Raw genomic sequence first — 24690 nt, 5'->3', positions numbered from 1 at the left:
CAAACCACTCTCCCCATGAGGTTGTGACTTTATTCAATGTATGAAGGGGCAGGAGCAGGAGCTCACATAAGCACTCTGGTTCGACTGTGCTTGTCTAACATGTCAACATGCCTGCTGGTACATATGTCCTATCTTCCAAAAACTGGCAGAAAGCTCTGCCCACAGGAGGAGGCCTTAGAATTATAAAGAACTAAAGCTAACTTCAGGACAATGCAGCGGGGCTTCTGCACAAGTCCTCACTTCTAATCCAGCTCAAACTGGCTCACATAGGAGCTATCAGGGGAGATAGCTAGCAAGGGGCTCCCACGTGAAACACCTGGTTGGGCCTCCCCTTGGCTGGAACTGCTGGTTCTGCAAAACAAAACACATTCCTTCTCTGCTTTTGGCCCTTCCCCTCCTTCCTTTCACTGACAGCTTTCAGTTTTAGGCTGACTTACTTGAGACCTCTTCTTTAACTTCCAGTTGGCATTCTAGCTAACAAAAACAAGTCACATTTATTTTCAAGGTACTTTACACTAACTAACAAAATGGCAAAACTAGTGTAACTGTTACAATTTTTTCAGGCACACTTCTATTAGCAGGAGATTATCTCTTTAGAGAGCTGGACGATCTGTATATACACAATGTAAATTACAGTACACATACCCAACATAAAATCCTTCCCCTCATTCCCAACACAAAAAACAAAATATACCACAGAACATCTGTGCACACTATACTAAACGTTCTTACAGTCACAAAATTGAAGAAAAGGAAGTTTTTCATTACAGTGGAATCAGTCATTATAATAAAATTCCACTTTCCTCCATAAAATCGTCCTCTTCTCCATTTATCATTTTACTCTAAAACATGTTTAAGAAAGTTTAATAATTCAGATAATAAAAAGTTCTATCCATTCTACCTTAAGCAACTTTCAGCAATTTTTGAAATTTTCATCCCTTTTCTTAAAAAATTCCATAACATTTACAGATACTAAAGGCAAAGTTAGATTTATTAATTCTTCCTCCTTTCTAGCTCTGAAAATTAATAGTATGAAAGTATCACTTTAATTAGTCATATAAATATGAAAAGCACCTAAGTAGCTTGGCACACGGCAGATAATGCTAAATGAAGGCAAACAACATTTAAGGCAAAAATCAAGAAAGAATTGGTAGTATTGCGGAAGACATTTTTAATTCATATTCTTCTTTGTCTCATACTCCAGTTCTGGAACTAAGCACCTAATTAAGGACATTAGGCATCTATTAAAGCTCTAATTCAAGATTCTTCTTAGCTAGCCTACAAACAAATGGCCTCTACCCAAACAAAAGATGGCTGTAATGAAGAATAAGCAATGGCACTACCCTTTCAGCCCAAGGGGAAAAGGAGAAAAAAAGATAATGAAGGAAGAAACCACAGAATTTGGGAAGAAGCACTGCCAGCTATCCTAGGTAAACAAGTCCTGCACAAGCTTCTAGCAGCTCCAGAAACCACCATCTGATAATGCTTACAGAAAGCTCAGCTGGAAAAGGGAAAATAACGAAGCAAGTACATGAAATAAAAATATTTCTTCTACATTTTCTAATACAGAAAATTTCTAATGTTCAAAAGTGTGGAGGGGGAAAGGGAGATAATTCAGTGAGACCATATGAAAATAAGCTATTTAACGAAATGTTTTAGATTCTGGTTCACAAAAAACACAAACACTTGCATATTCTTTTTCTAAACCAGAAGAAACACTGCCACCCACTGACTGCTGAGTGATTTTTTAACATAGAAGTACAAAGCCTTCACTCCTTGAATGTCAAAAAGGAACCATTACAGAAGTTTTATTTCTTTTAGCATTTAAAATATTCTTACACCTTTTCAGCTTCCAGATCATGGTTCTCACAATTTTCTCCTAAGAAACACTACCAGTGAAAAACTCTTAAATCAAAGTCTTGTAATTCATCGCTAACAGTGGGGCACAAAATATTACCCATAATCTATAGTTATCAAACCTGTTTGACCTTAATCTCAACAAGGAACATAATCAAGAGATGTAGAATGTACAAAATCCTGTAAGACAAGTCAGCCAATTCTTTCACCAAGTAGCATGAAAGAAAGAAAAAGGAAATGAGTACTATTCTAAATTAAAAGACACTTGAAAGACAACCAAACATACCGACCTTATTCAGTTTTCTGGCTCACAAAAACCACTTGTTAGAGTATATTTGAGAACAATGTAGAAAATTTGCTGAAAGTATTAAATGGTACTAAAAATCACTGTTTTTATTTTTCTTAAGTTTGATAAAAGTTAAACAACTATAAACAAATTAAGTATCCTTCTACAGATGAATAATCAAGTATTTATCACTAAATACTTTAAACACCTTAGGAAAAAACGTGAAAAAACAAACACAGCAAAATGTTAACTGCCAAATCTAAGTGATGGGTATATGGCAGTTTGTATTTTTCACATGCCATCTACACCCACTTTTCTGCATCCTTCTGGGCTTGACAGTAAGACTATAACACTAAAGACTACAATTTTCTCTCTCATGAAACTCACAGTGAAGTGGATCTCAGAAAGATAAGTCAACAATTCTAAGTCAGCACCATGGAATATGATGGAATACAATGCCTGAAGTACATACAGAATGGTAGGAAGACCTGTATTTTACAACATACAGAGAAAAACAGGCTCCTCATACTACAAGAAAACTGACCAAGAAAGTTGAAGGGCTCAGAAAGCTAACTCAAACAAGCTATCCAGAATACAGTCTCTGATTAGATACGATTCCTAGAAACTGCTTAGGCTAAATATAAATTATACCTGAAAACTAAAGCAACATGTTAGGAGAATACAACTTGAGAAAGCTGAACTACGAATTCAGACTTCTGAGGAAGGGTACTCTTTCATAAAATAATCGCAACCCTCAACCTTCTAGACATCTGACTTGGGAAAAGAGCCAATATAAAAGTAAGTGGAAGAGTGTAAGATGGAGATAAAGTCGAGCAAAATCAGCAAGAAATTCACAGAAAGATCTGAGAGAATAAACAGTCCATTTCTTAAATCCTAGTTGGATAGCAAGCAAAAGCAATGATTTAGAAAACAACCTTCAACAAAAAGAATTTCTCTTACACTCAACATCCTTGGATAAACCTAATATTGGCTATTTAAACCAACTGGGTTCAAAGTAGAAAACCTAATGTGATTCTGGCTTAGACTCTGATATATGTAAGAAATACCTGGGAAGCCTGTTACAAATGCAGAGTCCCAAATTATATATATCCTCAAAGTGAGGATTACAAAGGCAAACATGAACACTATTAAAAATACTATGAGGGCACCTAGGTGGCTCAGTAGGTTAAGGCTCTGCCTTTGGCTCAGGTCATGATCTCAGGGTCCTGGGATTGAGCCCCGCATCGGGCTCTCTGCTCAGCAGGGAGCCTGTTTCCCTCTCTCCCTCTGCCTGCCTCTCTGCTTACTTGTGATCTCTCTCTCTCTGTCAAATAAATTAAAAAAAAAAACAAAAAAAAAACTATGAGACTCAGTAGTGTTACATGGTACAGTACAAAATATTAGGTTGAACAATATGAAAATCACTACTTTAATAAGGTGAAAATAATCAAATACAAAAATGTCAAAGTGAATGAAAAAATGCAGTCTCTTCAAAAAATGGTGCTAAAACACCCAATAAAGGGCTCTCACCCACCACTTGTCAGACTCCTTGCCTACATCTGCCCTACAGGCATCAATTGCCCAGGAATGTCAATTTTAACTTTCTATATTCCAACTCTATCCTTCATAAATGTTCTCTTTATCACAGCTTCTTGTTTCCATCTGAACCTCAAAAGCCTCAAAACGGTCCCTGCCTTCAGACCATTTCACTACCAACCAATCCCTGCTTACTGGCAACTAAGCAATCTTATTCATCACTATCCAGTTTAAAATCTTACAAATGTTACCTATTATACTAAAGCTTTTAGGGCCACTGGAAAGAAGTCATAGTCTTTGATTAAAATATTTAGAGGGGTAAAACTACAGGCATTTTCTTATCAGTAGCAGTTTTCATAATCAAATTTAACTATGTTAAATCACTTACATCATAAAACAATTTCCTATCAGCAGCCAGTCGTTTGGAAGCCAGAGTCTTGGTAACATGATAGAAGGTAAGTAATGCTCTGTGCTGTCGAAGATCATCTTGGACTTTCACAGATTCTATAAGAGTGGGAATCAGTTCAGGCCACTGTCTAGGACAGTCCAATCGAGCAACTTTCGCAATTAGCACTGCAATCTGAGTTGCAATCTAAAGGGAAAAAAATTAATCATCAAAAATAAACATATGTAATCAAATCAGCAGATAAGGAATGCATTCAGTTAGTTAGTTGATGGTTAGTTAGACATTGGACAAAAGTAAATAAAATTTCCCTAAAAACTGCTTACTGAACATAGTTATTCACAAAGTATGGTCTATGAATCGAGGCTAGATTTTCTTCATGTAACTTCTCCCAAAATAATACATTCCAACAGACTAAAGGAAGAAGTAGATATGAAAATCTAGATGTCTTTTAAATACCAGACACTATGGCAATCTGCAAAAAAGCACAACATCTCACTAAATATTTGGGGAAAGTGCTATGGTTCATCCCTTAAAGTTCTATTATGCTAACAACTGATGGTTTTATTATTTTCAATTAATATTTTTCAATTTGCTTTCATTGCTAACACAGTAAGTATCAAAGATACAACACTTTTTAAATATTCAAATTAATCAAGTGTAATAAATAGGAACTTGTAAAAATCTAAGGATTTTTGTAACTATAAGCAAAACTTACTCTTTTAAGAAAAATCTCACTGTGTAGGATAAAAAGAATTAACTGTGTAATCTATTATCTAACCCCCTCAGTGTACACAGTGAGAATCAAAAATGTGATGGATGAAGGAATAGAGAAGACATCCGGTAGTGTAAAGAAAGGAGGGAGGAGAATAACAAATCATTAAAATTAATTTCTAAGACAATAAATATATAGAGACTTAATTCCAATTGTGTGTATCTTAAAATGACTTTTGAATTTTAAAACAAGAGCTGAATATAACCAAAATTCTTAATAGTTGGAACCAAATCTCAGAATTTAAAACCCATAAACGTCACAAATGGACATTATAAAATTTCATTTTTAATGCCAAAAACAAAATTAATTTGGGAAAGAAGTAAAAAGTAAGGCAAAAGAAAGAATACTTAGCTTTCGTTTTCTCACTAACCTGGTTTACTGGTTCATTGAAATTGGTGATTAACCCTGCACGCAAAGTAGATTTCTCCTCCTCCGACAGAGCACTATAAAAAGAGTTAATTATTATGCAAAAGAATGCTACCTAAAAATAAACAATGGTAAACACTATTTTGAATTTTAACAATAAAATGCCTTGGAACAAGTGATTCTGATTACATCTGCTAAACAAACAGAATTATTTCCATTACTTACAATACTAGCACATCAAATAACTCATAAGCACAAAACTCCTTCACAAGGAGAAAAAATATGAAGCAGAAAATAGTAAACAGTAAAAATAAGACAAACCCAGATTAAGAAATGTGGTATTTTGACATTTCCTTAATGGGTATATAAATAGTTACCTAAAGAAAACTTAGTCATTGCTAAATGAAATGTGTCTTCCATTGAATTCTTTTATAAAATTTGAGTGAGGTTATTCTATGAAGGATCAAGAATCAAAGAATATCTGAGATGAGGGACTTACTAGAAATCAAATAGTCTTAGCAGACAACAAAAAGAAATAAAAGGCATCCAAATCAGCAAAGAAGTCAAACTCTTACTCTTTGCAGATGATATGATACTTCATATGGAAAACCCAAAAGAGTCCACCCCAAAACCGCTAGAACTCATACAGGAATTCAGTAAAGTATCAGGATATAAAATCAATGTACAGAAATCAGCTGCATTTCTATACACCAACAAGACAGAAGAAAGAGGGGCGCCTGGGTGGCTCAGTGGGTTAAGCCGCTGCCTTCGGCTCAGGTCATGATCTCAGGGTCCTGGGATCGAGTCCCGCATCGGGCTCTCTGCTCAGCAGGGAGCCTGCTTCCTTCTCTCTCTCTCTCTCTCTCTGCCTGCCTCTCAGTGTACTTGTAATTTCTCTCTGTCAAATAAATGAAAAAAATCTTTAAAAAAAAAAAAAAAAAAGACAGAAGAAAGAAATTAAGGAGTCAATCCCATTTAAAATTGCACCCAAAACCATAAGATGTCTGGGAATAAATCTAACCAAAGAGGCAAAGAATCTATACTCAGAAAGCTATAGAATACTCATGAAAGAAATTGAGGAAGACACAAAGAAATGGAAAAATGTTTCATGCTCATGGATGGGAAGACAAATACTGTGAAAATGTCTATGCTACCTAGAGCAATCTACACATTTAATGCAATTCCTATCAAAACACCATCAACTTATTTCAAAGAAATAGAACAAATAATCCTAAAATTTATATGAAACCAGAAAAGACCCTGAATAAGAATGTTGAAGAAGAAAATCAAAGCTGGCAGCATCACAATTCCAGACTTCAAGCTCTATTACAAAGCTGTCATCATCAAGACAGTATGGTACTTGCACAAAAACAGACACATAGGTCAATGGAACCGAATAGGGACTCCAGAAATGGACCCTCAACTCTATGGTCAACTCATCTTTGACAAAGCAGGGAAGAATGTCCAACGGAAAGAAGACAGTCTCTTCAACAAATGGTGTTGGGAAAATTGGACAGCCCCATGCAGAAGAATGGAACTGGACCACTTCCTTACACCACACACAAAAATAGGTTCAAAATAGATGAAAGATTCAATGTGAGACAAGAATCTATCAAAATCCTTGAGGAGAACACAAGCATTAACTTATTCGACCTCAGCCGCCCCAACTTCTTCCTAGAAACATCACCAAAGTCAAGGAAAGCAAAAGCAAAAATGAACTACTGGACTTCATCAAAATCAAAAGCTTTTGCACAGCAAAGGAAAAAGTCAACAAAACCAAAAAACAACCGAAAGAATGGGAGAAGTTATTTGCGAATGATGTATCAAAGGGCTAGTATCCAAAATCTATAAAGAACTTTTCAAACTCAACAAAGAACAAATAATCCAATCAAGAAACAGACATTTCTGGGGCGCCTGGGTGGCTCAGTGGGTTAAGCCGCTGCCTTCGGCTCAGGTCATGATCTCAGGGTCCTGGGATCGAGTCCCGCATCGGGCTCTCTGCTCAGTGGGGAGCCTGCTTCCTCCTCTCTCGCTCTGCCTGCCTCTCTGCCTACTTGTGATCTCTCTCTGTCAAATAAATAAATAAAATCTTTAAAGAAACAGACATTTCTGCAAAGAAGACATCCAGATGGCCAACAGACACATGAAAAAGTGCTCCACATCACTTGGCATCAGGGACATACAAATCAAAGCCACACTGAGATGCCACCTCACACCAGTCAGAATGGCTAAAATTAGTATGTCAGGAAACAAAAGATGTTGCTGAGGATGCAGAGAAAGGGGAACCCTCCTACACTATTGGTGAGAATGCAAGCTGGTGCAGCCACTCTGGAAAACAGTATGGAGGTTCCTCAAAAAATTGAATATAGAGCTACCCTATGACCCAGCAATCAAAACAGAAAAATCAACAAGGGCACAGTAATTCTATATGAAACACTGGACCAAAAAGACCAAAGAGATATGTTCAGAACATTCCATCCCAAAGCAGCAGAATACACATTCTTTTCAAGTGCACATGGAACCTGATCTTCAGAATAGATCACATACTAGGCCACAAAACAGGCCTCAACAAATTCAAAAAGACAGAAGTCATACCAGGCATCCTTTCTGAGCACAACGCTATGAAACTATAAATCAATCTTAAGAAGAAATCTAGAAAGAACACAAATACAGGGAAGTTAAATAACATACTACTAATCAATTAATGGGTCAACTAAGAAATCAAAGGGGAAATTTAAAAAATGCATAAACATGAAAATGAAAACACAATGGTCCAAAATCTTTGGGATGCAGCAAAAGCTGTACTAGGAAGGAAGTTCATAGTCACACAGGCCTACTTCAAGAAGCCAGGAAAGTCTCAAATAAGTAACCTAACCTTACATCTAAAAGAGCTAGAAAACAAACAAACAAAACCCCAACCAGCAGAAGCAAGAAGTAAAGATTGGGGGTGCCTGGGTGGCTCAGTGGGTTAAGCCGCTGCCTTCAGCTCAGGTCATGATCTCAGGGTCCTGGGATCGAGTCCCGCATTGGGCTCTCTGCGCAGCAGGGAGCCTGTTTCCTCCTCTCTCTCTCTCTCTGCCTGCCTCTCTGCCTACTTATGATCTCTCTCTGTCAAATAAATAAATAAATAATCTTAAAAAAAAAAAAAAAAAGAAGTAAAGATTGGAGCAGAAATAAATGAAATAGGAAAAAAAAAAAAATTGAACATATCAATGAAGCCACGTGGGCATTCTTTGAAAAGATCAACAAAACTGATAAACCTCTAGCCAGACAAGAAAAAGAAGAGAGAGGACTCAAAATCAGAAATGAATGAGAAGGGGTGCCTGGGTAGCTCAGTTGGTTAAAGCCTCTGCCTTGGGTCAGGTCATGATACCGGGGTCCTGGGATTGAGTCTCCGCATAGGGCTCTCTGCTCAGCGGGGAGCCTGCTACCTCCTCTTTCTGCCTGCCTCTCTGCCTACTTGTGATCTCTGTCTGTCAAATAAATAAATAAAATCTTAAAAAAAAAAAGAAAGAAAGAAATTAATGAGAATAACTAGCACCACAGAAATACAAAATATTAAAAGAGAACATTATGAAAAATTAACTGCCAACAAAATGGACAACTTAGAAGAAAATGGATAAATTCCTAGAAATATGTAACTTCTCAAAACCGAATCAGGAGGGGCGCCTGGGTGGCTCAGTGGGTTAAAACCTCTGCCTTCGGCTCAGGTCATGATCCCAGGCTCCTGGAATAGACCCCCGAGTCGGGTTCTCTGCTCAGCGGGAAGCCTGCTTCCTCCTCTCTCTCTCTCTCTCTCTCTCTCTCTCTCTCTCTGCCTGCCTCTCTGCCTACTTGTGATCTCTATCTGTCAAATAAATAAATAAAATCTTTTAAAAATAAATAATAAATAAAATAAACTTAATCAGGAAGAAATTACAATTTTTTTAAAAGACTGATTGCCAGGAATGAAATTGAATCAGTAATCAAAAAAACTCCCTACAAGCAAAAGTGTAGGATGGCTTCATAGGAAATTCTATCAAACACTTAAAGGAAAGGTTAATACCCATTCTTCTCAAACTATTCCAAACAAGGGAGGAAGGAAGCTTCTAGATTCACTCTATGAAACCAGCATTACCTTAATAGTAAAATGAAATGAAGACAATACAAAAAAAGACAACTACAGGCCAAAATCTCTGATGAACATAGAACACAAAAGCCTCAACGGAATATTAGCAAACCAAATCCAACCATACATTAACAACTCATTTGCCACAATCTGTTGGAATCTATTTCTGGGACACAAAGGCGTTTCAGTATTCACAAATCAAGCAACATGATACATGACATCAGTAAGAGAATGGATAAAAACCATGTAATCCTTTCAGTAAATGCAGAAGCGTTTGTCAAAGCACAACAATCATTCGTGATAAAAAACCCTCAACAAAATAGGTTCAGGGAGAACATACCTCAACATAATAAAGGCCATCTATGAAAAACCCAGAACTAACATCATCTTCAGTGGCAAAAAACTGAAAGCTTTTCCCCTGAGATCAGGAACGAGATAAGAATGTCCACTCACAAATTTTATTCAACACAGTACTGAAAAGACCTAGCTGTAACAATCAGACAAGAAAAAGAAATAAAAGACCTGCAAACTGGTAAGGAAGAACAAATTTCACTATCTGCAGATGACAGGATACTACACATAGAAAACCCTAAGGACTCCCCCAAAAAACTATAAGAACTCATACAGATTCAGTAGAAGCAGGATACAAAATCAACATACAGTAATCTGGTCTGTTTCTAGAAGCAAATAATAAGTAGGAAAAAGAGAAATTTTTAAAATCCTATTTATAACTGCATCAAAAATAATAAAATACCTAGGAATAAACTTAGCCAAGGAGATGAAAGACCTGTACTATGAAAACTGTAAAACACTGATGAAAGAAATTGAAGAGGACACAAAGAAATGGAAAGATATTCCACGCTCATGGATTGGGAGAACAAATATTCTCAAAATGTCCATACTACCCAAAGCAATCTACAGACTGAATGCAATCCCTATCAAAATACCAAAAGCATTTTTTCACAGACCTAGAACAAATAATCCTAAAATCTGTACTGAACCACAAAAGATTCTAAGTAGCCCAAGACTGCTACAGTATGTGAAAAAGGACAAAACTGGAAGTATTATAATCCCTGGTTTCAAGATACACTACAAAGCTGTAATAATCAAACTGGTATGGTAATGGCCCCAAAACAGACACATACATCAGCAGACACATGGAACAGAAAAGAGAGCTCAGAAAGAAACCCACAATTAAAGGGTCAATTAATCTTTGGCAAAGGAGGCAGGAAGGTGCAGTGGGAAAAAGACAGTGTCTTCAAAAAATGGTGCTAGGAAAACTAGGGACAGCTACACAGGAAAGAATGAAACCGGACCACTTTCTCTCACCACCCACAACTAAACTCAGAATGGCTTAAAGAACTAAATCATAAAAAATCTGTAACTATAAAAAATCCCACAAGAGAGCACAGGCAGTAACTTCTCTGACATTGGGCATAGCAAAGTTTTTCTATATGTTCCTCCTGAGGAAAAGTAAACAAAAACAAAAATAAACTAATGGGACTACAAGAAAATAAAAAGCTCCTGCAGAGAGAAGGAATCAATTAATAAAAGTAAAAGGCAACATTCTGAATAGGAGAAGATATTGGGAAATGGTATTAACTGGTAGTTTTCCAATTGGAATCTGACAGTTTTCTGATTAGAATCCATCCCCTTATTCAAAATCTATAAGGAACTTAAACAGGGGCACCTGGGGGGCGCAGTGAGTTAAGCCTATGCCTGCAGCTCAGGTCAAGATCTCAGGGTCCTGGGATCGAGTCTCACATCAGGCTCTCTAATTAGGGGGAGCCTGCTTCCTCCTCTCTCTCTGCCTGCCTGTCTCTCTGCCTACTTGTGATCTCTCTCTGTCAAATAAGTAAATAAATTCTAAAATAAATAAATAAATAAATAAACAGATAAAGATTAAAAAAAAAAAAGAAGAACTTAACACATTAAAAAAGCCAAATAATCCAATCAAAACATGGGAAGAAGACATGAAAAGACATTTTTCCAAAGAAGACAGAGAGATGGCCAACAGACACATGAAAAAGATGCTCAACATCTCTAACCATCAGAAAAATGCAAATTAAAACCACAATGAGACTTCACCTCTCATACCTATCAGAAATGGTTAAAAATCAAAAACAGGTGTTCACCAGGATGTGGAGAAAAAGGAACCCTCATGCACTGGGGATGGGAATGCAAAATGGTCCAGACACTACAGAAAACAGTATGGTGTTTCCACAAAAAAGTAAATACAGAATTACCATACAATGCAATAATTCTGCCACTGGCTATTTACACAAAGACTACAAAGACACAAATTCAAAAAGTTATTTGCACCTCTAGGTTTACTGAAGCATTGTTTACAACAACCAAAATGTCTACTGACAGATGACTAAAAGACGATGTGGTACAAACACCAGAATACTACTTGACCATAAAGCAGAATGAAATCTTCATGTTTACAACATGGCTGAATCCAGAGTATAATGCTTTGCCAAATTAGCCAGCATGAGAAAGAAAAATACCACAGGATTTCACTCATATATGTAATTTAAGAAACAAAACAAAGAACAAGAGTGACAAACCAAGGAGCAATCTTAAAGACAAGGAAAAAACTGGTGGTTACTAGAGGGGAGAAGGTTGGGGGAATGGGTGATATGATTATGATGAAGGGGAATAAGAGTACACTTATCATGATGAGTACTGAGTAATGTACAGAATTGCTGAATCACTGTATTATATAACTGAAAGTAATTTAACACTGTATTTTAACTATACCAGAACTTATTTTTTTAAAAAAGGAATACTAGTGGCAAAATAATATAAAACAGTATATCGTGAGGCACCTAGGTGGCTCAGTGGGTTAAGCCTCTGCCTTCAGCTCAGGTCATGATCCCAGGGTCCTGGGATTGAGCTCCATATCGGGCTCTCTGCTCAGGAAGAAATCTGCTTCCCCCTCTCTCTCTGCCTGCCTCTCTGCCTACTTGTGATCTCGCTCTCTCTGTCAAATACATAAAATCTTTAAAAAACAAAAACAAAAACAGTATGTTGTAGAGTTTAAAATATATGTAGAATTAAAGTATTCCACCACAACAAAAGTAAAAGATAAGAAGGCATAAATGGAGTCAAAGTATTATGAGGTTCTTATATTACCTAGAAAAAGTAAACTACTAATATAAGGATAGGCTCTAATAAGTCAAGGATACTTATCAAAAGCTCTAAAAAAAAAATCAGTTGGGTAATAAAAGTGTCCTTGGGGGAAAAATTTAGTAACAAAAAATTTTGTGAATAATCTTTGGATTATTATTTGGATATAAAGAGGAACATCTCCTGAGGACAAGATCAATTCCACAAAAACATAATGACCCTTAACTTACATGATCTGAATAGAATATCCTCAATTTACATAGAGCAAAAACACAATGTAAAGAACAAAATAGCCAAGTCCATAATCATACCTTGAGATTAACCTACCTCCCTCAGAAAATGATGGAAAAGTAGCAATAAAAACAATAAGGATACAGAAGACGTGAATAGCGGAAGTGATAAATGTGACCTGACATATATCAAACATTACATCCACAATGGCAAAACACACATTGCTCTCAGAGGCACATAAAATATTTACCAGAATACCATATGCTGAGATTACTAAACAAGACAGCAAATTTCAAAGAATGAAATCAGTAACAAACACACACACACACACACACACACACACACACACACACAAAAGCCCCACATGCCAGAAATTAAGCAATATATTTCTAGTTAACCCATAGGTCTAAAAAGAAATCACAGGAGGCATTTTAAAGTACCCTTTAACTGAATTTTAACAAAACTGAGTTAAACCTAAGATTACAAGAAAAGCCCTAATCTTTCAAATGCATACATAAGAAGTAAAAATCAATTACTGAAGCTTCCATTTCAAAAAAACTAGAAAACTGCAAATAAAATCCAAAAAAGTAATAGGAAGTAATCAAGGCTTATGAAGTATAACAACTAAAGCAAAGACTGAAACACCAGAGGACAAATTAGAGAATCCCAAAACAGATCATTACAGGCATGACGCCTGATTTCTAAGGGAACCACTGAAATGGGACAGGACAAGAGTAACTACTACTGCCCCTCCTTCGCATATACACCTTGCGAGGAAATCATTTCCAGAGAGATAATATACATGGAGATGTGAAACATAAAACAAAGCTTCTAGCAGAAAACACAGATTATTTTTATAATCTTGGAATGAACAAAATGTTTCCAAATGGGCCCCAAAAGAAAATAAAACTAGCTAAATTGAACCTCATTAAAATCAAAAATTTCTCTTCATTCAAAAACGTAAGAAACTGAAAGGCACATGACAAAGCAGGAGGAAATATTTTCAATACGTAGTTTAAACAAAGGACCTAAGTCTAAAACATATACAAAGTCTCACAAATCAGGGGCGCCTGGGTGGCTCAGTGGGTTATGCCACTGCCTTCGGCTCAGGTCATGATCTCAGGGTCCTGGGATCGAGCCCCGCGTGGGGCTCTCTGCTCGGCGGGGAGCCTGCTTCCTCCTCTCTCTGCCTGCCTCTCTGCCTGCTTGTCATCTCTCTCTGTCAAATAAATAAATAAAATCTTTAAAAAAAAAAAAAAAGTCTCACAAATCGGTAAGATACCCCATTTTTTTATGTACAAATGGCAGGCCCTTCATAAAAGAGGATATACAAATGAATAATAAGTATATGAAAAGGGTACTCGCTGTTCATCAGAAAAATGGAAAGGCTACCTAAATGACAGGTAAGACGAAGCACGCTAGGACAATGTGGAGCAAAGGCTGACACTGATATGACTGCTGGTAGGAGTGGAGATTAGTACTAACACTTTGAAAACCAAGTGACGGCATCTACTGAAGCTGAATAGACATCTGGCCATACATGACCATAAAATGCACACTTATGTGCAATATGAAATGTGAAAGTTTTCAAAGAAGCACTATTTTTAATAGCCAAAAACTAAGAACAACCTTAATGCCCATCAACAGTAGAACAAACAGATATGTTAAAAGACGCAAAAATAACATAAGGTAAGATTTCCATTTGTATGAAGTTCAGAAACAGATAAAGCCAATCTGTAGTGAGAGATGTCAAATGCTACTGGAGAGGGGGTGCAAAGGTGACAGTGAAGGGCAGGCGGGAGGCTGCTTGGGCAGCAGTCATGTTTCACCTGGTTCCAAGGGACAGTTACATGGATGTGGCCACATTACCAACATTCTAACCACACCACCATTTGCGCACTTTTTTAGTTATGTTATGTATTACACTTTCATAAAAGTTTTTTAAACCTTGACAGGGATTTATTTAAGGTGAGTAAACAAATAAGCAAACAAGATTAAGATAAACATTCAAGTGAAAAGAATGAATGCCTAAGGCAAGCCTATGCTTTCCCATGAGAGAGGATCTCTTTAAGAAGAACTGTGCAGTACTTTCCAACTTTGAGAGCTCCCGTATATCATCAAACCCACAAAATCATGTTTTCTACTAAAATCTTTTGCTTCAGCCTTGAAATTCAAGTTTTCTTCTATGTAAGGAAGCCAGGTTCAAGAGTTTTCAAAATTTTAAACAAAGAGAATATAATATAATGATTAGCTACCAAAATAGAAAGTGAATATGCAAAACATACATATATGATAAAGAAACAAGCCATTAATCTAGAGAAAACAGTTCCTAATGCACCATTAATTTCATATACTTACTATCATCACATGAATTCAGATTATCCTCCAAGCAGAAACTGTAGAGTATCTAATTAATTAGGATACAGTTAAAATTGCACTATTTATAGTAAAAATATATAAGCTTAAATTAGTCCACATTCCGTGAAAATAGTGGTAGAGGCATGAACTACATAAGATAAAACTTCGACAAGAACACAAATAAGCAGATATTTTAAGTGTGCTATATTTAAATGAGTTAACTAATTTTTGCTCCCCTGTTCTCCTTCTAAGCACATTCTTACCTGCTCCCTTGGTGCATTCATCTTCTTTCTGGCCTCTATCTCAATACGTAAACTAAATTCCAGTTTCTAATTCCTTATGTGAAAGTACAATCTGAAATATTTAATCATAATTTATGCTCCCTTCCAAAACTGTCATTTATAACCAAATTCTCCATAAAACTGCAAGAATGAAATGAACTTTGGGAGCCACCTAAAATGTAACTGGACACAGCAGGAGAGAAGTATGCACCACAGGATGGTTCCAGTAGTGAACTATATCACACAAAATCTCATCACTAAATACTTCATTTCTCTTAAAATTATGAATTCTAAAATCAGACAAAGGGTTTGCATTACATTACAGTATCCTAAGTGCAGCCTTAAAACATTCTAGGCCCTTCTGATATTATTCAAGGCCATATTTTATATGTACCTTGAAGTCTTTTGAAAGGTTTACAGTTTTTTAAAGGACTTAACAAATGTGGAACATAAAGAGCTACAGTGCCATCTACTGGAAAACAGAGACAATGTTACCTCTTTGAAAAGTTCACCATCAAACAAATTTCATAGCCATGTCTACATTGTATTTCCAACAACTATATAACATGTAATTAATTAGCTATTAAGAGAAATCTGTTCGCTTAACCATCTATGGAACAACTGCAACTGAATCTGATGAGATTACAAATGTCTACTACCCCATTTCTACCACAAAGAAAATTATGCCTAAGACTTGGAAATTAACATCTAGTTGGCTCAGAAATGACCTGGGATTTCCTTCTCAATGACTTTTTCTTTTAAAATCCTAACTAAGTTCATACTTCTCTTACTAAAAAAAAAAAAAAAAAAAAAGACTTTTTAACATGACTCATTCACTCAGCATTTGTTCTTTGCCCCTAATATTAGATATCCTCAAAAGCAGAGGACAAGAAATCCATAACATCCCTTCCCAAATAAAAAAACTCATGGAGGGGCGCCTGGGTGGCTCAGTAGGTTAAGCCTCTGCCTTCAGCTCAGGTCCTCCTGAGGTCGAGCCCTGCATCAGGCTCTCTGCTTAGCTGGGAGCCTGCTTCCCCCTCTCTCTCTGCCTGCCTCTCTGCCTACTTGTGATCTCTGTCAAGTGAATAAAATCTTTAAAATAATAATAATAATAAATTTTTTAAAAGATTTTTAAAAAGCTCATGGAGAAAAGCATTAATAAGAACACTGACTTACGCAGAACAATTTATTTCTTTAGTAGTTAACGCATTTTTCTTTAAAATATCAAACACTTCACAAACACAAATGTCATCCTACACGGGGACCATGCTAACCTTCCCTGTACTGTTCCAATTTTAGTATGTGTGTTGAAATAAGCACAAATGCATTCTGCCACATGTAGAATAAAGATTAACAAGAACATTCTTATACCTCCCTGAATCTGGAAAGGATTACACTGGAAAAGGAAGGGTGAGGGAACTTACTGAGGCGCTACACGTCTCCAGTAACGATCAATTCCATTCTTAAAATACAGCACAGCAAGCCACCTTACATTTATATCCAGAGTGTGGTTTGTGAAAATATTCTGTAAATAAAAAGCATAATATTAAAATAAACATGCCATAAGTTAAATTCTATACCCATAATGAAGTATGGATAATACTTTAAATGTTTCACTTAAATTTTATCACTAGAGCGATCATGTATTCTAAGTATTTATAGCTCTACAGTTCATGAGAAAGCACACCTAGAAGAAGTTATGTTAATTTTTTAAGGTGAGTAATAAATATTTGGGACTCATTAAACTAGACTACCATTAGGTATGTCTGAAAATATTTTGAATAAAAAATTAAACTCAGGGACGCCTGGGTGGCTCAGTTGGTTAAGCAGCTGCCTTCGGCTCAGGTCATGATCCCAGCGTCCTGGGATCGAGTCCCATATAGGGCTCCTTGCTCGGCAGGGAACCTGCTTCTCCCTCTGCCTCTGCCTGCCTCTCTGTCTGCCTGTGCTCACTCGCTCTCTCCCTCTATCTCTGACAAATAAATAAATAAAATCTTAAAAAAAAAAAAAAATTAAACTCAGAGCTGTGAAGTGTGTAAACCTGGCGATTCACAGACCTGTACCCCTGGGGCTAATAATACATTATATGTTTATTAAAAAATTAAAAATTTCTTTTAAAAATTAAGCTCAGAAACAACCTAATCATGTATCACAACCTACACAAATATAAAACACTGAAATAAACATGTTTTCAATTAAAAAAAAAAAAAGACCCATCAAAGCATATAATTAAAAAGTCTAAGGAATCAAAGCCCCTGGGTTCTTAGCACAGGCTATGAAATGAACTATTTCAAAGTATCCTCCTTATCAATTATGCTTACAATTAAGTTTGAGAGCAGAACATTAACCCAAATACAGGCAGTCCTTGTTTGTGCGGAGCACTGAGAAAGCATAAAAATGACTATGCAAGCTAAACATGCAACAAGATCTTAATCATCAAGGTAAAAATCACAATTGTTCTGTGACTTCTACACATTTTTACCAAAAATTTAACATTACCAAAAATTGTATAACATATTTGTGTATGGAAATCAAAATAAAACAGATATTAACATTGTAATTTAAAACATAACATAGATGAATTAAAGTGTTTTATTCCCTTATAAAAAACGTATCTTAAAAAAAAAAAACTAGAATAGTGGGTACATAGGGCAAGCTTAGGAATATGTAACTGACTGAAACTGCACTATACCTCAGACCAAAAACAACTCAAATCCCCAGAGGTGACCTCTTAAACACAACCTTGTGTGGGAAAATATCAAAATCAAAAACAATATTGTAGATTTATGTTCCTTACCACAGAAAAACACTACATATAAACTATCAAAAACAGGTATCTATACTATAATTCCATTTTTAGAAAATCATGTACATATAGGAAAAAAAGAAAAAGAATTACAAGGATAGTTGTGTAATGCCCACTTAATCCTTAATACCCCTGAAAACTAGTCAGAGATCTTCTTTTAGGTCATCCTTGAAAAGAATGGACTTTTCCCACCATATTAATCACATTCGATTTTAATGCTTAACATGTCTACCTTCCACAATAGACTGTCATAAATATCCATGGAGCGAATGAACAAATGAATGGAGGTAATGTGCAAATACTATGGAAAGATGGTGGGTATGAGCCTGTCTCGGCTGCACTGAGGTAACCAAGGAAAGTCAAGCTGCAGGTGTGAACCCAAGTAGAAATATTCCTTAAGAAATTTTGAACAGTAAAACTGGAACACAAATCTGAGGATCAAATATACAACCTCATGATCTCCAAACTAGAAAGAACAGCTAAGGCTACAACAGATGAAAAGTGCCAAGACAGGGGTGCCCGGGTGGCTCAGTGGGTTAAGCCGCTGCCTTCAGCTCGGGTCATGATCTCGGGGTCCTGGGATCGAGCCCCGCATCGGGTTCTCTGCTCAGCAGGGAGCCTGCTTCCTCCTCTCTCTCTGCCTGCCTCTCTGCCTACTTGTGATCTCTCTCTGTCAAATAAATAAATAAAATCTTAAAAAAAAAAAAAAGATTTAAAAGTGCCAAGACAGTGAGTAGAGGAAAAAACTAAAAATTACTGCCTTTAACTTGGGTTTTCCGTCTAATATAAATACAATCTACTCCACCTAAAGCAATTTTACTGAGGCGCCTGAGTGGTTCAGTTGGTTTAATGGCTGCCTTCAGCTCAGGTCATGATTCCAGGGTCCTGGTATCAAGCCCCACATCGGGCTCCCTGCTTGGCAGGAGGCCTGCTTTTACCTCTCCCTGTGCCTACCACTCTGCCTACTAGTGCTCTCTCTGTGTCAAAGAAATAAATAAAATATATTTTTTAAAGTTTTTAAAAAGCTATTTTACTACCCCTCTAAGAAAAAAAGTAATATAAAATATAAAAGTTATATAAAATATAAAAAATATAAAGTTAATATAAAAACAAAAGGCTTATTAGTTAGGCATTTAATATTATTAATAATTCATACATTGCACAGAAAGTCAATAGTTACAAGCCTATTGTTTTTTTTTAAGATCCAGGAGTAACCAAAGTAAGAAACACTGAAATGTTTTCTATTTTGGCCTAAAAAAACTCAAGACTAATTATACAGCATATTCATTTAAATAAGCATATGAAAAATAAGGATACTCAAAATTATACTAAAGATTTATACTGCACCCAAATTTTACAAAAGTGATACTGGGATTATTTAAATAAGGATAGAATATTTTCCTTAGTATCTTTAAAAATCAGTGTTTTCCAGAAAAAAAATTTTATGCAATCTGAGTTTTTTAAACCTTTTTTCTAAGCCGAATATCCAAATTTCATTTTATTTTCAGAATATCAAGTATGACTCTAGACATGACCAGTATATTCCTAAGTTTACCAAATACCTCAAATATTTTAGCCATGAAGTAAAAAACATATATGTCAACTTCTATAATCTTCTATTTTCACAAGATACGGTTAACAGTTTTACTTTGCATTTGCAACCCAATCCCTAAACTCAATAGTTTGTGATCTAGCTGGTAGCCTCCCTGCCCTTGCCAAAAGCAAATCTCAAACATTAACCAGAGTTCTAAAATTTTCAGAAAAAAGAAAAGAAAGAAAGACTCTCAATACAAAAAGACATTCTTTTATTCTGGCATCGAAAAAATAATTTTGATTAACCAAAACCTTTGAACTCCTAGTAAAGTTTAATTAAAGCATATATTGTTAATTACTATACTATTTTCTATTATCACCCAGGAAAAGACCAAATGTGTCAAGAAAATGAAATTCTTAGAAGGGGAAAAGAAAACCATGTTTTAAAGTAACATAGTGAGCCAGGTAGACCAGGCTGATGCTGCGTGGAGAGACCTGAACAACTCTGACAACATATATTAACTGGGGCAAAAAGGAAAACAAAACATGAACAAACGTGTACTACCTACAATCCTGAGGTCAGCATTAACATGTTAAAATAAGAGTAGAGCAGTGTTGCCTTCCAAGCAGAAAACGACCAACAGCCTGCTCAATTATGTATTCAACAATCAACAAACATTTCAACAACTTCAAAGAATTAATAAATGGGAGTGGCAATGACATTTAGATCAGTTTCACTAAAGTAAACTACCAATACAAGTAGATTCTTAGAACAATTAAAACAGTAGTGTCTATCTTATTAAAAAGAATAGTAAACTATTTTAGAACAACTTACCAACAACACTGAATAGAAACCTGGCTGTGTCTCCCACTGTTTCAACTGCTCCTCTGCTGGTTTTAACACAGCAGTATCCTGACTGGTGGCCTGTGTTAAGACCTGAAGAACAACAGTGCTGGCGCTATTGAGATCCATGGAAACCTGGTAACGATAAGTCAACATACTTGAATAAATATACATAAAAAACTAACAAAAAGGAGAAAAAGCTTCAATATTCTGAATTACTCCCATATTTCCCTTAAATTTACCTACTCTTGCACATTGTTTAAGATTTTGTTTTTTTATTTGACAGAGAGAGATCACAGGTAGGCAGAGAGGCAGGCAGAGGAGAAGGGGGAAGCAAACTCTTCGATTAGCAGAGAGCCCAATACGGACCCGATCCCAGGACCCTGAGATCATGACCTGAGCTGAAGGCAGAGGCTTAACCCACTGAGCCACCTAGGTGCCCCTCTCTTGCATATTTCTGCTGGATTTCTCTTTTTACTATGTATCACCTGTACTTTGACTTTAAAATCCCAGTAATTCAAATCGCGCTTTTTTTTAAAAAGATTTTATTTATTTATTTGACAGACAGAGATCACAAATAGGCAGAGAGGCAGGCAGAGAGAGAGGAGGAAGCAGGCTCCATGCTGAGCAGAGAACCTGATGCGGGGCTCAATCCCAGGACCCTGAGATCATGACCTGAGCCGAAGGCAGTGGCTTAACCCACTGAGCCACCCAGGCACCCCTTCAAATCGCTTTTGCTTAAATTAATTTACTTCTTTTTAAGATTTTTTTTAAATTTATTTGTCAGAGAGCGCGCACAAGCAGGGAGAGAAACAAGCAGAGCGAGAAGCAGGCTTCCTGCTAAGCAAGGAGCAAGATGTGGGACTGGATCCCAAAACCTTGGGATCATGACCTGAACTGAAGGCAGACACTTAACTGACGGAGCCACTCAGGCATCCCCAAATCAATTTTCTTCTAATGGAAAATGCCTTCATTGTTCCATAAATAGAAGATAACAGTATACTGGGAACAAACCAGAAGCCCACACACAAAAACCAAAGTTACTTAATTCTGAGTACCACCGCCTGCCTTAGACTAAGAAGAAAGGCTTCTTAGTTTCTAAAAGGAAATTAGTAGGGGCACCTGGGTGGCTCAAAGGGTTAAAGTCTCTGCCTTTGGCTCAGGTCATGATCCCAGGGTCCTGGGATAGAGCCCCATCGAGCTCCCCTTCCTCTCTCTGCTTGCCTCTCTGCCTACTTGTGATCTCTGTCTGTCAAATAAATAAATAAAATCTTAAAAAAAAAAAAAAAAAGAAATTAGTAAGTGTTATAAAAGAATTAACTACTTGGGACGCCTGGGTGGCTCAGTTGGTTGAGCAGCTGCCTTCGGCTCAGGTCATGATCCCAGCGTCCTGGGATCGAGTCCCACATCGGGCTCCTTGCTCCGCAGGGAGCCTGCTTCTCCCTCTGACTCTGCCTTCCACTGTGTCTGCCTGTGCTTGCTCTCGCTCGCTCTCTCTCTGACAAATAAATAATAAATCTTTAAAAAAAAAAAAAAAGAATTAACTACTTTTCCCTAGTTAAGATCAAAAGGAAGAAAAATGAAAAAGAAGTTCTTTGACTCACTGCTAAGTACCTCAGAATCCCATTTCATACGCCACCAAAAATATATGTCCAAAACACTTTTTGTAAAAGACCAATGTATAGACAAGAAATATTGTGGGGGAAAAAAAGAACTAAATCAACAAATACAAAATATAATACAAGAATTTAAGCCCTAAGTTAGAAGGGGATCTTAAGAGTTGGATCATCTAATCCTAACCAAGGCATCTGAAGCCATTCTAAAAATTCATTTAGCAATTTATTGAATTCTCCAGCATTATTTCTAATCTTCCCCAAACAGTATGCTTACCCAATTATGTATAATTCTTCACAATACACTTATATGAAATAGGATTAAAATCAAAAGCTAAAAAGAGAAAATAAACCTCAGTGCAGGAATGACTGAGAATTAGCCTTTGTGATTGTAGTTGTATCTAAAACTTAAAACTGTTCCAGATAGTAAAAGTCTATAGGTCATTAATCCATAAACATAGTCAAAGCAAACACTTCCTAAGAGTTGTAATTAAACTGCAATTACTAACGACAAGAGAAGGTCCCAAATGCTAACTCAACAAGAAATGACCCAAAGTATTACAAACTTCAGGGAAAACTAACCATTCTAAAGCCTATGTTAGTAAAGCAGGGCTAGAACACAAAAACTGGAATCAGACAAAATACTAGCAATTAGCAATGGACATGGAGGTAGAGATTTTAAATTGGTAGTCTGTTCTTGTCTGTATTTTAGAACTGAGAAGGACACCTTATAAACTGCCCCTTCACTAACTTGGAGTTCCCTCAACAACTTAAGTCTCTGTGTTATCACTTGAAAACAAGTGAATTTAGAGGGCTTGTTGGTCATGTATGATTTCAAAGACAGGCTACCTGAGAGCCTTTTACTTTACAGAAGCCCTGTAAAGGTATTTTACAGGTATTTTAAGGAGACAGGCAGTATGTTTTTCTGTCTAGGAGAAATATAACGCAAGGCACAAAAGCAAACTGTGTGTGCAATTTTACATTTTCTAGCAACCATGTTAAGTGAAAAGAAAAGGGACGCCTGGGTGGTTCATTGGGTTAAGCTTCTGCCTCTGGCTCAGGTCATGATCTCAGGGTCTTGGGATTGAGCTGCTCATTGGGCTGCCTGCTCAGCAGGAAGCCTGCTTCCCCCTCTCTGCCTGCATTTCTGCCCACTTGTGATGTCTCTCTCTCTCTGTCAAATAAATAAATAAATAAAATCTTAAAAAAAAAAAAAAAGTGAAAAGATGTGGAATTATCTTTAAGATTATATCATATTTAATTCAATATATCCAAAATATTATCATTTCAACATATAATCAATATTTTGAAAAAATTTAGATATTGTGTTTTTTTTTAATAATAAGTCTTCAAAATCCTGTGTATTTTACACTTAAAGCATATCTTATTTTGAACTAACCATGTTTCAAGTACTCAGTAGCCACCTGTGGCCACTGGCTATGGTATTAGCACAAGTCTGGAAAAGTCTTACACAAAATGTGATCCAAGGACTGTCAACACCAGCAACACATACCAGAAATAAAAATTCCCAATTCTCTCTCCAAACCTACATTGTGAAGACAGGGGCTGGAGGTCAAAAATGTGTAAGTTCTTAGTAAGTTCTTCAGGTAAATCTTCTAACTGCCAAAGTCTGAGAAGCATGACTTTTGAACATCTGAAACTAAGGTACATCTCAAAGTCCAGCTAATGCAGTGGATGACAAAATGTCAAGCAGTTCTATTATACGTTCCTACAAAGAAGAGTAGAACAGCACTGATCTGCAGATCTCATAAGGAACCATTATTATTAAATGAAGAACACAAATTCAGTGATTCTTCCCCAATAAATGGAAGAGCAGCCAGCTAAAATTAAAAAAAAAAAAAATTAAGCACAAATATCTGAGCATATGTATTATATGTCAAGCATTGTATTAAATGCTTTTTTTATTCACTTATTTATTCCTAATAATAATTCTAAGAAGTAGATACTATTATCCCAACCTTTTAAGCAGAAAACTAAAGACTCAGAGACCTTACCTTGCAAAGGCCACAATCTATGAATACAGGGCTTAGACTTGAACACCAAAGCCACTGGCCTTACTCAGTATCTAATACTGTCTTCCTTGAGGGACAGAACTGATGTCTACCACAACTTTGCAGTACCAGGAGCCCAACAAGATACATGATCTATGCTTGCTTAACAGGTACTTGGTGCGTAAAGGAAAGCAGTCAATTTTTAATCAAAGAGTACTTTATAAAGAACCACATGGTGGCTAATTAACAAGATTTATACAGTAAAACTACTGAAAGCCTGCTGCGTACCAAGCACTGTTTCAGGGGCTGGGAGTAAAGCAGCAAACAAAGCCGTTTCCCTGGCTTCATACCACTTACATTCTAGAGGAAGTGACTTTGTTTTTAAAAAAAAAGTTTTTTCTTTTTAAAGAAAAAACCAGAGGTAGTAATATGAAGAAAATACAATAGTGTTAAAGATCAACTGCAAGTTTCCATTGCATATTCAGAGAGGGAGGGCTTCTATTAAGTGACATTTATAAGAGGCATGAAAGACAAGAGACCCAGGCATGC

General features: G+C 36.4%; 1 protein-coding gene and 1 non-coding gene across 5 annotated transcripts in view; both read right to left on the bottom strand.

The window, feature by feature from the left end:
• IPO11 (importin 11) overlaps nt 1-24690 on the bottom strand; it is a 207423-nt gene that overhangs the window by 163044 nt on the left and 19689 nt on the right. For all 4 annotated transcript variants that reach the window (XM_059417947.1, XM_059417948.1, XM_059417950.1 and 1 more), the window contains exons 2-5: nt 20508-20651; nt 16758-16858; nt 5228-5300; nt 4068-4271 (exon numbers count right to left, since the gene is read on the bottom strand). In XM_059417947.1, the coding sequence (XP_059273930.1) occupies nt 4068-4271; nt 5228-5300; nt 16758-16858; nt 20508-20645 (516 nt within the window). In that variant the 5' untranslated portion in view covers nt 20646-20651. The remainder of the gene's footprint in view (nt 1-4067; nt 4272-5227; nt 5301-16757; nt 16859-20507; nt 20652-24690) is intronic.
• Nucleotides 16551-16653, bottom strand: LOC132028979 (U6 spliceosomal RNA). The gene has a single exon (XR_009407627.1). It is a non-coding gene; the product is annotated as a U6 spliceosomal RNA (small nuclear RNA).

The sequence above is a fragment of the Mustela nigripes genome, chromosome 12 (genome assembly GCF_022355385.1).
Source record: "Mustela nigripes isolate SB6536 chromosome 12, MUSNIG.SB6536, whole genome shotgun sequence".
Classification (NCBI taxonomy): Eukaryota; Metazoa; Chordata; class Mammalia; order Carnivora; family Mustelidae; genus Mustela; species Mustela nigripes.
This window is presented reverse-complemented; position numbering and strand designations above follow the sequence as displayed.